The sequence below is a fragment of the Rhinatrema bivittatum genome, chromosome 5 (genome assembly GCF_901001135.1).
Source record: "Rhinatrema bivittatum chromosome 5, aRhiBiv1.1, whole genome shotgun sequence".
In the NCBI taxonomy this organism is placed as follows: Eukaryota; Metazoa; Chordata; class Amphibia; order Gymnophiona; family Rhinatrematidae; genus Rhinatrema; species Rhinatrema bivittatum.
This window is the reverse complement of record NC_042619.1, coordinates 116,896,401-116,914,441: the sequence shown is the minus strand read 5'-3', so window position 1 is coordinate 116,914,441 and position 18,041 is coordinate 116,896,401. Positions and strand designations below refer to the sequence as shown.

At 42.6% G+C, this 18,041-nt stretch overlaps 1 protein-coding gene across 4 annotated transcripts in view; it reads right to left on the bottom strand.

The window, feature by feature from the left end:
- NEK5 (NIMA related kinase 5) overlaps positions 1-18,041 on the bottom strand; it is a 202,665-nt gene that overhangs the window by 134,120 nt on the left and 50,504 nt on the right. For all 4 annotated transcript variants that reach the window (XM_029602794.1, XM_029602795.1, XM_029602793.1 and 1 more), the window contains exons 8-9: positions 4,140-4,194; positions 2,919-3,119 (exon numbers count right to left, since the gene is read on the bottom strand). In XM_029602794.1, the coding sequence (XP_029458654.1) occupies positions 2,919-3,119; positions 4,140-4,194 (256 nt within the window). The remainder of the gene's footprint in view (positions 1-2,918; positions 3,120-4,139; positions 4,195-18,041) is intronic.

Genomic DNA, 18,041 nt, shown 5'->3' with positions numbered 1-18,041 from the left:
CAAGGGAGACCCTTAAGGAATAGGAGAACTCTTTCCAGTGCACCCCAGGCAGCCTTATATTTCACTCATAGGAATAAAGGGACCCCTGGGAAAGGATTAAGGCAGCAGAGACAGCACAGATCATTTCTGGACTTTAATTATTGCTGTGACTATGAATGTTACAAGAAGCAAACATGCTTGGTGCCAGTTAGGTTCTGTTGACTCATCAGGACAGAAAACTTTTATTTTGGAAAACATTACTCATGTGCCCAGCCTATTTACTGGCACTCGCCAAAAGGAAAAAAGACAGACACTACCCCTTGGGTCCTGGAGGGTTATCCTCCCCCCTTCCCCTTTTCAGAGAATCCAGACCAGGATTTTAGCAGGACTGTGCATAGACTAAGTCTTGGCACTGAGTGTGCCCCTGCTTTCATATCTACACCTAGGAGAGGGGCTGCAATGATAAATAAAGCTGAAGTAAGCACACTGAACAGTCATTAAGTGGAGAGCGTTTACTTCAGAAGAGGCTGTAATTCAGCTACTCCTGGTACACAAAGGAGTCGAACCATCTTAATGCTTAAAACAGTGTTGAGGTTAATCAGCAGGAAGGATACATGATGGAATTATCATGCAGCTAAGTGTAGACACCAGGAAGAAGAGAAAAAGTGGTTCAGAGAAGAGCTACAAAATTGATACTGGGCATGCAACACAAACTCTACAAAGACTTAGGACATTCAAAATATACTTGCAGGATGAAAGCAGGAATATTACAAACATTCAAACATTTGACAGGCTTCAATAAGTCACAGGATGGGGAAATTTCCATGGAATAGGAAGCTCAAGGACAAAAGATCATGATATGATATTGGAGGGAGGAAGATTCAAAGGAAATATGAGAAAAAACTACTTTACTGAGAGGATGACAGATGCCTGGTATAACCTACTAACAAAAATGGCAGAAACCAGTACTGAGACAGAAATCAAGCAAACTTGGGACAGATAGAGAGGGCAGTGGGTCAAAAAAGGTTGGGAGGTTGTAGCATTGCAAATAACCCATCCTTCACTCCCTTGAGAGCATAGGCATGGGGAGAGGTGATAAGGAGAAAAAGGGCAGATAAAGAAAGCACAACTTAACAACACTATAGGCCACGGGGTAGCCAGGTTGAAAACAGCAAGATATAACTCCCCAGAAACAAGCCAAGCTGGTGGTGGCTGGATACTGTTTAGCAAGACCATGGGGACATAGGATGCCAGATATTCTGGCAATAGCTTCACCAGTTTTGATAACTATTTAGATTATTGCAGAGTTTTATGGTACGAAATGGGGGTGTTATAGATTGTAGAAAACCAAAGAAGACAACAAAATCTAACTTGGATAAGGATTGATATCCTACAAGCACTCAAGGTTCTACAACTGGCAGCTGAGATATATCCTTAGCATGTGGACAGGAATAACTGGATTGACCAAATTATCTTTTTGTGCTATCTACTATGTTACTATGTAAACAGAGGAAGGAGGCAAGGACCATGTAATATAGCAGGAATGACCAACATTTTTTAATTTTATTTTTGACATAGCAGTTTCTTCCTGTTCCTTTTGATTTCTTGCTGAATCAATTCAGTCTTTTATTGGGCAACAGCAGTGTGAACCTTCATTCACAACTACCTGAGGTATTTCCAGTATTTTTATCAACTTCCTTAGCCCTTCCATTGCAGTGATGGTCCTTGGCCAGGAACTAGACTACGAATCTCTCCAGAACCAAGTAAACATGCACTTTAGTTCCAGCCAGTAGGTATCACCATTGAACAAAGGCTGGGACTACTGGCTCTTCCACAGTATCCCCAGCTCCAGCCGTTCAGGAAAACTAGAGCCAGGAATCAAACCTGGGTTTCCGCATGGCAGTGCACAGCACTGTTGCTGAACCATGGAGCTGGCCCGGAAGTGACCAACGTTTACCAGCTCAGGAGTCAAACTATTCTTTTGGAGTATTTTCAAGATATGTAACTAGCTCCTAGACCATGAGCTCCAAAACAGTGGCATAAAACAAATATATCTCATACATACTACAAAAAGAGCAGCTACAAAATACAACCTTTGTGTATTAGCACTTTAAAAATCATACAAATAAACTTTTTCAAACATTTATTGTATTTTAAGTTCATTTATTTCCTTCTACTGCAGACATTTTCTTTTTCTTTGTTTCTTCATGTCTTCTCCATGCTACAGCAAGCAGTCAGAGCAGCAGAAGGCCAACAGCTCGGGAATACAATGATAAAAGGCTTTCCTGATTCCTGTCACTGCTCCTCCTCCCCATCAGCATGCTTCTTTTCTATACTGGGAATAGAAAGCAAGCTTTGATTGGGTCCCCATGTTGCTAGTCTCTTACTGCTCTGGATTGCTACAGCTTGAGGGAAAAGCAAGCAACAGAGCCCCAAACAAACATTTTTTGGAGGCCCACCCAGAAGTGATAAGCTTAGCTGAACTTTAGTCACTTCCCCTCTTGCCCTATCATGTGTCTTGATACTTGAGCGTCCTCACACCTTCTCCTTACTGAGAGCAGTGGCAAACTGGAAGGCTGTAGGCCACTGGTTGACTATCAGCATATTAGAGTTATATATAGACAGATATGATACACATGATAATTTATTCTTGATTTTCATCGTTACCAAAACACAACACACTAAAAATGTATAAAGTAGATGAAATTATCCAGTTAAAACAATTTAAAAAAAACACACAAAAACTTACAAATCTCATTATGGCAAATTACATGTGACCAACAGTTTATAGTGGTATTTTTAACTCCTTGGGCTTCAGGTAGCAAGCCAGATGGCTATTTCGTTTATGATGTCACTAGATGCTTGTGACAGAATGAACACTGCCCTGTCCTGGATTCCTTTTGGTGAACAATGTCTGATTTCAGAAGCACAAGACTTACCTCAGGGCTTAGGTGCTTGGTTATGCGCTTCTGCAGGAAAGGCTTTTTTAATATGGAGTTGATAGATGGTCGATCCCTTGGAGTTATTTTAAACAACTGGGAAATTAATGCTCGTAGGTCATAAGAATACTTTGGAGGGACTGCAGCATAATGTCCTTGGCAAATCTTCAGGATCAACTGACGTAAGCTCTTAGCTTCAAACTGGCAGTAAAAGAAAGGGATCCAACCAAATGTTAAGATATTGAATTAATCATGCTTAATATGAAATAATTAATTTAAAGTTTAATTAAAACATGTTTCTATGTAGAGGAATGTTTGCCCCACCACAGTAATAGCAAACCTATAGCACACATGCCATGATTCTTAGGGTTAATTCTACTGAAAATCAAGATGTATAACTCTTAAGTGAAAATGATTAAACTCCAGTTTCAGTGGAACCCATCAACTTTTGTAGTTCTAAATATTTACCACTTTATGGTATCTGAGTATATAAAAAAAGGTTCTCTATATTAAAGCCCAATGAGTAGGAGTCCAAGAGAAATATGATACAGCTATACTTTGAAATTGGCCAGCAGTTATTAGAGGAGCCTCACAAAATGGCTGACAGAAATCAAACCATGTGATTTGTCAAAGAGCATCTTGTGACCATGAGCTGAACCACTTTAATAAGTAGTAGAGTAGTCTAGAGAACCAGGGAAGCCAAACTTCAAATACTGCTTCTCCCAATGACACTGCTTGTGACCTTGGGCAAGTCATTTTATCCTCCATTGCCTCAGGTATAAACTTAGGACCCTGTTTACTAAGCATTTTGCCCATAGACACAAAATGGAAGAAAACCTTTAGTAAACAGACCTCAGATTATAAGCTCTCTGGGGAAGGGTACTATATACTGTACCTTATTGTAATTCATCTTGAGCTTGGATTTGGAAAAGCGAGTAATTTAATCTAAAATCTGAATCCACATAATGGAATATTTCCATAGTCAAAATGCTACAATGCTTCAGGTCTCAAATTTTCTAGAGGAAACATTATAGCTGATTAAAAAAAAAAAAAACCTTAGAAAAGAATTAATGCTTAATTTCCTAAATTTTGAGTCTTGCCAGTCATCTGCATGTCTCCAGTCACCTACACTATGGTCACCCCTGCTGCACACGTTTCTCAGTGACCCAGGAGATTTCGTGTTCTTACAGTACACATCATTCTGACCTCTGACATACTCACCGGATGCTTCAAAGAACAGAGCTCATATAAGATACAGCCCAGAGACCAAATATCCCTGTTGAAGAAAGCAATAAAGCTCTCAATGGAAAGAAATCAGTGAATAATCAACATTCAAAATGGTGAAAAAAGGCAAGACTTTCTAGAAAAAATGGAAAATGTCATGCTTGGCGATCCTAATAATACAGGGTTTATGACACTATGCGATATACACCAATCATACTGTTCTCCTGAGGCTCAGTCTGTTTAATTGTCTTGGACAGAAGAGTGGAGGAAGGAACATGTCATTACAACAATATCTGGCAACATGGCAGGTTGACTTTCCATATCCCTAAAAGGTCATAAATTTATATTACACATGAAAAATCCTCTTCCAATTTTAGCCTCAGTTCTATACGAAGAATGATACTAAATGTCTATGTGCGATTGGTTTGTGAGTTTCTGCATGTGTGTCTCCTGTAAATAACTTTTAAAAAGGATAGACTGAGCTGAACCAAACTTTGCGAAGAGCTAGGATCAGTCAGACATGCAACGTTTCTGGCTTTCGATATGGAAGTGATTTTGGTTGGGGGGGGGAGGATGGGAAGCACACAAGAGGGGTAAAGGGGACAATTTTCACATAGGAAATGCATGGGGGTAAATTAAAGTGCCTCTCTCTTCAGAGAAACATTGGGCTGATATAAAAAAACTTGATATCTGGACAGAGGGTATGAGGAACTTTAGCTGTATAGCGTGAAAGTTATGGCTGGGGAATGATTTGAGGGGGCTTAGGAGGGAGACCAAGTTGGCACCTTTCAAACAGATGATGGTTGGCTCTAAGTAGCAGCTAATGGGTAAATGATGTTTTCCTTTCTGACAACTAGTGTATAACCATTGACCCCCTCCAAAAAAAAAAAAGGCTTTTTCTATGTTCCTTGTGGTTATTTTGAATTGGAATTCTTTTCGTGACATTTTGTTAATTTGTATATGATGATATTAATTTTTATGAATGTTTTACTGTAAATTGCTTAGTCCAATTTTTGTGTTAAGCGATTAATAAATGTTAATAAAATGAAAAAGAAATGCATGAGGGGGTTACAATGAGGCTATCTAGAATGTCGCACATTCTACTTGTTATAACTGTGATACAAGTCACAATACTGTAATTATCTATGTGACTGGCTGAAAAGGGCTGGAATGAGTATCATGACAATCCACAAAGCATCATGGAGAACGGGGAGCAAAGCTGGGTGATACCTGTGACTTGGCAAAAGAGAGCTAGGGACAGAGGACTGCAGAAGGCCAAGGCAACCTGAATAGGGAAAGAGGTAAAAGGATGATAAAGAAAGGCAGCATGGGGTAAGCAGAGGAAATCTGAAGAGAGGAGAGCCCACTGAGCTGCTGACAAGTTCCATGAGACCTAAGGCAAAATGCCACTGAAAGGACTCCCTTTTCTTCCCTCAGTCAAAGCCCACCTCAACAGGCACAACCCCACTGTTCTCAGTCTCTTCCTCCCACCATCACTCTCCTATTCTCCCCCAGGGCAGATGAGCTACTGTTACACTGCTGCAAAATGCCCCAGCTGCGGCACCAGCAGCCCTGACAGTCCATGGCACAGAGAAATGCTGAGGAATATGTGCGCGCAAGTATGAGAAACAGAGGCTATAAAGATGTGTGAGCTAGGGACTGCATGTAAATCTATGTATGTGTATCTCTGCAACTAATAACTGAAGAGCTGTAAGTATTTACATTTATTAAAATGTGTTAATTGCTTATCACTAAGAAGGCCTAAGCGACATACAATAAAACATGCATAATTTAAACATTCAAAACTAAAATCATACATGGGAGGCAAGATGGCCGCTGCGGCGTGAACCCGTTTGAAACGCTGGAGGAAAGGGCTGTTTATCTTGTAATTTCCTTTTCTATTTTTACAAAATTATGCTGCACACTAAGCGAAAGGGGAGGCTAAGAGGTGAGAACATTAACTCACCTGTAGCGGACCCCCGACAGCCTACTATCCCCAGTTTTTTCGTGGGGGCTGCATCTTTGACTCCGGAGAGCTTAGTCGCTGGGGGATCGGCTCAGGAGCAAGCGCCATCCCCCTTGACCCTAGATACAACCCTTAGCCCCGGATCACCGCGAAAACCAGGTCACCCCCAAAACATCGCGATCTCTTGCCCAGTTTCGGTGGAAACTGGAGCGGCCATGATGATGGCCAGAGACGGAGGCTCCGAATTCAGACGGGATGAGACCCCAGGAGAGAGGAGTGAGGAACATCTTGGTGGACTGACCCCCTGAGGGCTTCTACACCGCTGCAACAAGAAGCAGCCGGTTTAATATCAGCTCAAGGTACGGGGCTGAGCGGGGGAGCTGCTGGAGATGAGGGAATAAGACAGCTTCGAGTGATTTCAGAAGATCCCTCAACAGAATGATCTGATGTTATATCCTTAGAAGAGATTTGGAATATATGTTAAGTGTGACTGAAAGCTCCATAAAAATTGTATCTAAAACTACAGTGGAAATCCAAAATCAAACAGTTATAAATAATAACTTAATTGCTAATTTCACAAGCAAATCAGAAGAATTGGAAAGAAGAATTCACACAATGCAAATTAAACAAGAAAAACGAATTGCTTCTGATTGTATAACATCCAAAAGATTAGAAGCTGTTGAAAATGCTCTAAGAGCTCACAATTTTACGTATACTTAATTTTCCTGTGATTAAATCCATTTCACCGCTGGAATTGTTTAAAGTTTACCTGAAGAAAAATTTTAAAATTCCTGAGTCTGCTTTATCTGTGATAGTTAAAGCATTCTATCTACAACAATCCACTCAAATGGAAGAATCAATTTCAGCTTTGAATCTGATTGACATATTGGAAATGTCTTCTGAGCAGGAGGTCAATCAGAGGAAACCTTTACTGGTGTCATTTGCATTTCTTATGGAGGGCAATCATGTTATGCGATTGTTTTTCAGAAATCGTCAAATTCCCTTTTATGGATCTCTTATTTGGATATTTCCAGATGTGATAAAAACTACACAAACACGCAGGAAGGAATTCCTCTTGATGCGGCCTGATGTCCTAAAATTAGGTGCTAGATTCACCTTGAAATACCCCTGCAAAGCTTGCATCAGGTATCAAAATATGAATTATGCTTTCTTGGAACCAGAACAATTGAAAACATTCCTAGCTGGAAGAACCCCCATTGATACTTCAGCAGGACCGGGGTGAAAAGGAAAAAAAAAGTTGCAGTAGCCATGGTGTGCTAATCAAAAAGCTGGCAATATATATTGATTACTTTGACGAAATTTGCTCCTTCCGCCTCCTAATTGCTAATTTGTTAATTTTTCTTATAATCAAAATGTAGGTAATATATATATGATGAAATATGTATATTTCAATAGAATTTTGTTTTCTTGCAAGGCCATTGAATTTTCTGGAAGGAGTTTTTTTTCCTGGAAAACTTCAAAAATTTGAAAATAAAGAATTGGAAAAAAAAAACCCCTAAAATTATACATAATTAAAATATTTAAAACTATGATACACTCTTAATATAAAACAAATATTCTGGCACAAGACAATTCTGGATGTGGTTCATTTCTGTATGTATGACATTGTTGTGGAGCGCTAGGAGAGCGATCCCACTCCTGGGTGATGTGTGTCCTTGGGCCACGGCTCGACCCCAGAGGGCTCTGAAGAAGTGCCGCGGGAGGCGTGGCATGCCCGAGCATGGGCTGGACGGGAGCAGGGCTGGAGTGACAACTGGCTGACAGGCCCTCCTCTGGACCCGCACGCTTCGGAAGACCCAACAACGCAATGTTGGTCTTGTGAACAGTCCTCCGACCATTCCCAGCCCTTTCGGACCTGCCGCAGGGTACGGCACGAAGCGGCAGGCCAGATGGAGGCCAGGACAGTGAAGACTGGAACATGGATACAGGCGAGACTCAGGAACGACGTAGACTCAGGCGTAGACGTGGACTCAGGACAAGGTGCTGAATGCATAGACGTGGAGACAGGAACGAGGTATGATGCATACCTCAAGGGCGAGGTACGAGACTGGCAACATGAAGCGCCCTACACAGCCCTCCCGTGGGGCTGGTCACGGACCACGACAGGGGTTGCCGCAGGATACCAGGCTTTCAGAAGATTCAGGAACAAGGTAAGGCATTCTCACGGACTTAGAAACGAGGTGCATGGCTTGCATCACGAAGCGCCCTACACAACCCCGCCCCGTGGGGCTGGTCACGGACCACGACATGGCTTGCCGCGAGGCACCAGGACATTAACCAAAGCAGGAACAAGGTGCTAGCTTACAGGAGATTCAAGAACGAGGTACTTAGCTTTCAGGCGAATACAGGAACAAGGTTTGCATCATCAGGCTGGAAACATCAGGAGAGGAACATCAGGACTGGAACATAGATACTGGAACAGGAGACACACCTCAGGGCTGGAACATGGACATCAGGAACATCAGGACTGGATCAAGAGACAGACCTTGGGACTGGAACGACAGGCAGACATCAGGACTGGACGAGGAGCTCCAACAGAGAACACGAAACAGAGGACCTTGCAGAAGTGCTGGAACACGGACGACTTCCTGGAGCGAAGGATCTCAGGAGTGACCAACTCCTTGCGAAGGCAAAGACACAGTGAAAGCTGAGCCCTTTAGTAGAGCTGAGGTGGACAACGCCCAGGGAGGGGTCAGCAGGGGGCCACACCTGGCTGGCCCTTGAAGAGAAGCAGAGAGGCGCGCGCTCGCACCCTAGGAGGCTGGAAAGAAGAGCTGGAAGCTGGTGGCATCCTCAGCCACGTGGAGGGTCCAAGGAAGCCGCGGAGCAGCCCTGGACTGGAGCTGGGTGAAGGCAGGTCACTGGAGCAGCTCCCAGCTGCACGGACAGAAGCAGAGAGATAAGGCTGGCTGCAGAGGAAGCGGGGGAAGGGATGACTGCAGGAACGGCTCCATGCCGTGAGGACAGCCCCAGGAGGAAAGGTAAGACTGCAGGCAGAGTGGAAGCTGTAGTAAGCTACAGGCACTGCTCCACGCTGCAAGGCTGAAGAGAGAAGTGCTGGCTGCAGGGAACTGTGAGAGAGAACAGAGAGGTGCAGGCACCGGCCGGGACGGCTCTCTGCCAGGCAAGGACCCGGGTTGAAGCAGGCACTGAGAGAGACGGTCTCGCTGCTGGCTGGAGGTCCCGGGATCGCAGCAGCATGACGGGGGAAGGCAGGAACAGTAGCAGAGAAGCAGACCGCATGGCAGCAGCTGTGGAAACGGCCCCAGCTGCGTCAGGGAGAAAGAGAAGCAGCAGCGTGGCTGGCTGTCTGTAAGAAGGTAAAAGCCTGCCCAAGCTTCTTGTGGGCAGGAGCATAACATGACATTATAAAGATATTACATATATGCCAGCTTAAACAAAAACATTTTTAATAATCCTCTGAATGTCTAAGCGTAGCTCTAAGGAAAAAGAATGCCAGAGAACTGGGGCTGCAACAGAGAAAGCACACATTTGGGTCAAATGAAGACATGCTGTTTTTAATGATGGGATGTCTAAAAGACCTCTCTGTGAGGATCGCAGATGTCTGGAAGAGCATTAGACCAAGGGCTTATATATTGTGTTGTGGGAAACTGTTTTTTAGTTCATGATTTTTAACTTTCCCAACTATCAGTACAATATTTATTTATTTGTTTAAAATATTTACATGCCGCACCATCCAAAGCCAAGGGCAGCTTACAGACAAAACATTAGGGATGTGCAGAGGGGACGGCATACGTTGCATTCGGTATTCGTCAGGGGGGCAGATACGTTGCATTCAGCAAGGGGGGCCCCCCAATACGTTCATGTGTTCATTCTTATTCGTTTCCTGGCTAAAATTGAATTAACTACAACCCCCCACCCTCCTGACCCCCCCCCAAGACTTGCCAAAACTCCCTGGTGGACCAGCGGGGAGTCCAGGAGCCATCTCCTGCACTCATGCCGTCGGCTGCCGGTATTCAAAATGGCGCAGATAGCCTTTGACCTTACTGTGTCACAGGGGCTACCGGTGCCATTGGTCGGCCCCTGTGACAGTGAGGGCAAAGGCTATTGGCGCCATTTTGAATTCTGGCAGCCGACGGCCCGAGTGCAGGAGATCACTCCCGGACCCCCGCTGGACCACCAGGGACTTTTGGCAAGTCTTATTTATTTATTTATTTAACATTTTTATATACCGGGATTCATGCAGAATTTGCATATCATCTCGGTTTACATTGTAACTGAAAAAGACATGCAAGAAGAGTGCAAGTTACATAGAACAGGGTTCTTAAAAACTTGGAACAGAATACATGGGTAAAATAAAAGTCTTGGGGGACCCTCCTGACTATGTCACAGGGGCTACCGCTGCCATTGGTCAGCCCCTGTCACATGGTAGGAGCACAAGATGGCTACTATCCCACATAGGAGGCTCGTGAATAAAATGGCAGTTGGCACCAAGGTGGTAGTGTGGTTTACAAACTGGCTAACTGATAGGAGACAGCATGTAATTGTAAATGGAATATACTCTTAAGAGAGAACGGTGCTAAGTGGAGTGCTGGTTTTGGGACTAATTCTGTCAATATCTTCGTGAGCGACATTGCAGAAGGAAAAGAAGGTAAAATTTGTCTATTTTGCGAATGATACAAAGATCTTAACAGAGTGGACACATCTGAAGGAGAAGAGAACATGAAAAGAGATTTAAGAAAGCTTGAAGAGTGGTTGAAGACTTGGCAGCTGAAATTTAATGTTAAGAAGTGCAGAATCATGCATCTGGGGTATGGTAATCCAAAAGAACTGTATGCATGGATTGGGAGAGGGACATTTTGGGTGATAGTGTCTGCTGATCTGAAGGCGGTGAAGCAATATTACAAGGTAATAGCTAAAGCCAGAAGAATACTGGACTGCAAAGAAAGAGCAATAACCAGTAAGAAAAAGGGAGGTGATAATGCCCTCGTACAGGTCCTTAGTAAGGCCTCACCTGGAGTACTGTGTTCAGTTCTGGAGACGTATCTCAAAAAGGATAGAGACAGGACAAAGGCAGTCCAGTGAAGGGTGACTACAATGGTGTGATGTCTGTATTGGAACACTTATGAGGAGAGGCGAAAGGATTTAAATATATATACCTTGGAAGAGAGGAGGTAAAGGGCAGATATGATACAGACCTTCAAATACCTGAAAGGTTTTAATGATGCACGATCGTTGAACCTTTTCCATTGGAAATTAAACAGTAGAACTAGGGGTCACGAAATGAAACTCCAAGGGGGATGACTCAGAACCAATATCAGGAAATATTTCTTCATGGAGAGGGTGATGGATGCCTGAAATGCCCTTCCGGAAGAGGTGATAAAGATGAAAATGGAGAAATTACTTGATAATTTTGTTTTCCCTAGTGCAGACAGATGGACTCAGGACCAATGGTTATGCTCCCCTGCCAGCAGATGGAGACGGAGCAAGCTGACATCACAGCATATATACTCCTGCAGTGACTCCAGCCTGCCAGTATTCTCTTCAAAAACAACTGTGGACAGATGGCAAAAAACTTGAATAAAAAACAGGCAACCATAACTGTACTCAACCAATAATAAACTCTGAACTCACATAAGAACCTAGCTCCTCAATCTAGGGACTGGATGAACATTTACCAGTAATCCCTTGGGACCTGGAGCCCCACTATTGACACACCCATTTGGCAGCTGAGGGCAAGAAGCTGAGTCCATCTGTCTTCACTAAGGAAAATGAAATTATCAGGTAAGTAATTTCTCCATTTCCTAGCATAGATAGATGGACTCAGAACAGGTTGGGAGCTGCCCAGAACAGGTTGGGAGGCTGCCCGCAGTCCAATCTAATATCGTGTCATTTAATCAATTACACTGGTAAACAAAGTTTTTGTTTCCTTCAGGCTTTTTGGTGTTCCAAATAGATTTTTTTATGCTGATCACAGATATTACTTTGAAATCTGTACATCACGTAAGTTTTTTTGAAAAATGGTCAATTTTGTGCTACAGTAATTGTGAAATTTTAAAACATAATCTCGCATACATATATTTTCTTGCTGGATAGTAGTTTTTATGAATTTTAAAATTCATGTCATATTTTTGACAGCCATAAGCAACGCAACATGTAACAGAGACTAACTTTTTTTTTAAATACATCAAGAAACTCTGCCTCATCATGCCAGTACTTGCTCGGGTTGCGCCCAACTCGGCTGCAAGATTCTAACTTGTTTCCATGACGACACAGCCTTATATAAGCAGCAGCAATGAGTAGTCTCCTATGCAACATTTGGGTGAATGAGCAAATCGTATCGCTAAAACTGTTGGAGTTTAAAGCCTGTGGATTTAATTTCATATACTTTATGCCGTGACACGTTTTGTTACATCTGTGGTGAGTTTACTCTGAAAGCACAGAAAAGAAGTCTGACTGCACTCATTAAGAAGGCATACGAATTATACTTCGAGTGCAAAACTGGTGACCAGGACAGAGCATGGGCTCCTCATATATGTTGCGCATCTTGCGCCAGTAGTCTGCGAACTTGGCTGAAAGGTGTGCGGCCATCCATGCCGTTTGCCATCCCAATGATATGGAGGAAACAGAAAGATTATATAACTGACTGTTACTTCTGCATGATGAATGTGTCAGGATACTCAAAGAACAGGAAGTTTATTGAGTACCCTAACCTTGCATCGGCAATGAGACCAGTGCTGCATGACCACAATCTTCCTGTTCCAAAACCGTCAGAGGTGTGGACACTTGAGGATGAGGAGATAGGCGATGATGGCGAGCCGTCGCAGATGGAAGCTGCAGCTGATCCTGACTTTGTGTCATCAACATCCAGTGATCCTCATTTAATATCTCAGTCAGAGCTGAACGATCTGGTCAGAGATTTGACTTTATCAAAGAGTCAGGCGGAGCTGCTTGGGTCAAGGCTGCAAGGATGGAATCTTTTGTCATCTGATATGAAAATTTCAGTATTTCGCAGCCATCATGAAGATTTGACAAAATATTTCAACCAAGTAGTCAGTCTTTTTGCTGTGATATCAATGGATTGTTTTGTGCTTTCGGATGTGACCACAACCCAAAGGAATGGCGACTGTTTATTGATTCATCAATCTTAAGTTTGAAGGCTGTTTTGCTGCACAACAGTAATATCTACCCATCAATACCTATCGGACATGCCATTCATATGAAAGAAACGTATGAGAACATGCAGCTACTTCTGAACCACAATGAGTATTCGAGGTACAACTGGAATTTGTGTGGTGATCTCAAGGTAGTTGCAATTCTACTAGGTCTGTAGCTTGGTTACACCAACTTTGTTGCTTCCTTTTGTGAGTGGGACAGTCGAGCAAGAGATTCTCATTACATCAGAAAAGTCTGGCCTCTTCGCAAGAAGTTGGTTCCAGGGCAAAAGAATGTTGCGCAGGACCCATTGGTGGATCCAAGTAAGATATTTCTTCCACCTTTGCACATCAAACTTGGGCTGATGAAAAACTTCATTAAGGCAATGAACAAGCAAAGTAAAGCCTTTGATTATTGGGGACAAATGTTTCCACGCATAAGTAAAGCAAAGATAAAAGAAGGTGTTTTCGTTGGCCCACAAATCTGAGCTGTGATGAAGGACAGCCACTTTGATGGTCTTCTGCAAGGTACAAAACGTGTTGCATGGACAGCCTCAAGAATGTCATTTGTAACTTTCTAGGCAATATAATGCAGGAGACTACGTCGAACAGGTTGAAAATCTGCTTCAGGCATACAAACTGATGAAGTGCAACATGTCATTGAAGATACATTTTCTTCATTCCCACTTGGACTTCTTCCCAGACAACCTTGGCGCTGTGAGGGACGAACATGGTGAAAGGTTTCATCAAGACATTGTCAAAATGGAGAAATGATATCAAGGCAAGTGGAACCCCTCCATGCTGGGTGACTATTGTTGGACTCTCATCTGCAAAGCATCAGACAGTGATTACAAACGAAAATCTGCAGCAAAACATTTTTAGTTTTGTTTTCTGGTGCCAATATTGCCATTATAGCTTATGCTGCTACAGACATGTAACAATGCTTAATGTATATTGCACTTTTCTGGCAAACGGTACGTGATACAGACATAATAAATGCATATTTGTGTTTAGCTTGTTAAAATCTACTTGTTTCACCGAAGGTTGTAGAGGAAACAAAATGTTCCCAGAAATTTGTTTACCAGTGTTGGCTATAAAGCTTATTCTCAATTTACATTAGATAACATGGAGGTGGCTTATTGGTTGTTTCCAAGAATTTATTAATATCATAATCTTCAACTGAAGCTGTCCATCATCTTGAGATACTTCTCTTGCTATCTTCTCTCAGTTGGTGTCTCAGTTGGTTTATAGTCCACCTGGCTTTCTCAACACTTATTATTCTATGTTGACACAGCTATTACTGATATCCAAAACTGACTCTAAAAACATTATAGTTCTTGGAGATTTCAACCTATATGTTGATGCTATACCACTTTGAATGTTGAAAATTTCTTAGATTTGATGACTGCTCTAGGTTGGGAGTAGTTTATTAGCTCCCCCATACTCTAGATATAGTATTTCTTCAGGTTAACTGGTCTAATCTAGAAAATTTTCACTTCACATGTAAGAAGGTCCTCTGGTCTGATTACTTTTTGATTCAATATTAGCTGAAGCTTTTAGTCTCAGCCAGTTCTCTAAATCCCTCAATTAATTTCTCTCAGAAACAACCACATGAGGTCACTGAGCAATTACTCTATTTATGGCTACCTAAATTATCTGTGGTCTCATCAGACAATAGCTCGGAAGTGGTATCAAATTGGCATAAAGCTTTAGACTCTATATTTCACCTTCTTGCCCCTCAGAATTACCAAGAGTTGATGTAACCATTACATCCCATGGTATATCTCTGCCATCAAGATGACTGTGTGTAAGCTACAATATGAATATTCAGCTGAAAGGGAACTCTTGTTGAAATGTGTATAGCAACCTTCATAAATAGCCTCAGTTTATTTGTGGCTTATTTGGTGAAGCCTGTGATATTCTGGGCTGGTATAATCATGGGTTGCATAAACACTTTTTTTGCACCAACAGGCGCTAAAGATATGGCACAACCAGGAAAAGATGGCAGAATAGTCCTGGAGTGTTTCCTCCGACACCTTGGTGTTTCGGAGTCTGTTACTCCTTCTTCAGGGACCTTCAGGAGAGAACAAGCCTTCTATATGCTTTCAGCGTTTTCAGTTTCTGAACGGTATGCTGGCAGGTGTCATTACTGTAGTGCACCTCACAGATAATCGCCGCTTCAATATTATGAACTGATCAAGAAAACGCTGAAAGCATATAGAAGGCTTGTTCTCTCCTGAAGGTCCCTGAAGAAGGAGTAACAGACTCCGAAACACCAAGGTGTCAGAGGAAACACTTCAGGACTATTCTGCCATCTTTTCCTGCATTCATTTAAGATAAGTGCCCACACTAGCAATTCCAATTATACAGTGGTTGTGCCATATCTTTAGCGCCTGTTGGTGCAAAAAAAGTGTTTATGCAACCCAAGATTATACCAGCCCAGAATATCACAGGCTTCACCAAATAAGCCACAAATAAACTGAGGCTATTTATGAAGGTTGCTATACACATTTCAACAAGAGTTCCCTTTCAGCTGAATATTCATATTGTGATTTGATTCTGCTTTTCAGCTGTATCTACGGGTTTTCATCCTTTACTATGTGTGTATGCTACGGCACCTTGAGCATTAAAGGCATTGGTCAAAACTTCCTGTTGACTTTGACAACTATAAAACTCAACTGACAATGCCAAAAGGACCTTCTACTCTTCAAATATACAGGTCACTGCTTCTCAACCTTGTGAGCTTTTTCATATTGTCATCTTTCTAACAACTCATCTGAAAGGACATTTGAATAGAACATCAGCCATTTTTTGTTAAGATTTTTTCCATTGTTGTTTTGAAAAAGCTACGCAGACCCATCGAGCCTCTCACATTCCTGATCAGCCTGTTACCTGTACTTCATTTCCCAATGAATCTCATTGGGAGACCTTTGAACCTACATCCATGTCTGACATAATAAAGGAAATTGGAAATATGAATACCAACTTGTGTCCCATTAATCTTTGTTTAAATGCTCTGATGAAGGTTTTATGTTTTGAATTGTCTGATTTTATCTCAAAGTCGAACAGCAGTGGTGTCCCGGTGCTGGCGAGAGGTCGATGGCACCGGCTCGGACGACGTCAAAGCTATCGATGAAGTCGGGGATTTTAACTGAAAGAGAAAGTCCATTTTCTCTAAACAAGCCTTACAGCCCTTCGGTGTCATTTGGGCACATTTGGTGCAAGTTAGGACATCGTGGTGAGACCCCAAACACATAACACAGACCCCATGCAGGTCAGTGATGGACATTGTTCGAGTACAGTCGAGGCACCGACGAAAACCTGACGCCATGGCTTCGACAAAAATTTAGCCACGGTGCGGTCGATGACCAGTAGGCCCCGAAGGGATAACTCGACGGGAATCGACCTCAACAAGGGTAAAAGCTTACCTCTCGACCACGGAGTATAGGTATTGATAGGGGGACCCCTATGGGGTAGAATTTTTTGGAAAATTTTGAAAGAAGTTCCGTGAGGAAAATTCCTGTCAGGAATCTCAGAGAGCTCCTTAACCCGCGTGGCTACTGCTGCGCAGAAAAAAGAAGACTGAAGGGGGACCCCTGCTGGATGCAGGGTTGGTGCTATGCTGGGTATGCCCAGTAGGTGCAGTCAAAGTTCTGGAAACTTTGGCAAAAGTGTTCCGTGATTGGGCTCCATCCTGATGATGTCACCCACATGTGAGGACTAACATCCTGCTTGTCCTGTGAGAAGAGCATAGTTCAGGTCTGAAGCAATAGTCAGTGGCAGGTGACAGGCAAAAGAGAGGTCCATGTCTATGGGAAAGGTCAATACCAGGAAACAGGCCGAGACAGACAGAGACAGCGTGAGACAAGACAGACAAGGCAGGACAAGGAGACTGGGTAACAGAGGCAAGGCAATAAGACAAGACAGCAAGGCAAGGCACCGGAAAGCAAAACGCACTGCAAGGCAGGGGGACCTGTTATTGAGGCAGCGTCTGACGAGAGAGCTCGGTTTAAATGCTAGGAGGCACTGACGTCAAAAGGCACTGCTAGCTGCATTCCTGCCACAGAGCCTTCAAAGCTGTAACTGGAGCATGTGCCTTAGGTGCCACACATCGGAGCTAGAGAAGCAGTGTTGGCAGCATTGAGGAGCCAGGTTCTTGGCATTGGTGAGTGCTGTCTGTTGTGGGCAGGCCCCGTGACTGGCAAATGTTACAAACACTTGTTTGGTACTTCTGGTACCCTACTGTAGGATGCCCTTCCTGAAGAACTCCAAATTCACTAATCCACTTTAAAAAGCATGTAAAAGCCCATTTATTCAAGCAGGAATTTAATTGTTAACTATTATATAATCAACTTTGGCTGATTTCGAATGCCTAGGTAGCAAAGGTGGCTTTCAGTCCGTGGAAATTACAATTGATGTACTGCAGAGTAGTTAGTCGGCTCAATTTATTTCAGCCAATAAGTCACATCATCAGTCTCATTTTATTTTATGGTTTTAATATGTTATTTCATTTTAAAGTAATTTAGTTTTTGTAAAGTTTATGAATGTTTTTTCTGTAAGACACCAAGAACTGACATTTCAGTGGGTTATAAATCTTTTACATAAATATATAAATAAATCTCATTCTGCAACAAATTCATGCCCCTAATTTTTCATCCACTGACAAGTAAATCCTTAAAAATTAGACACTCCTAGAAATGACTGTAATTAAGGTAGAAGAGAAAAATTTCTGAACAGCATGCCTCTCCCTCTTATCCCAAATATTTCTCACTTTGAGCATAGATTCAAGCATACAAA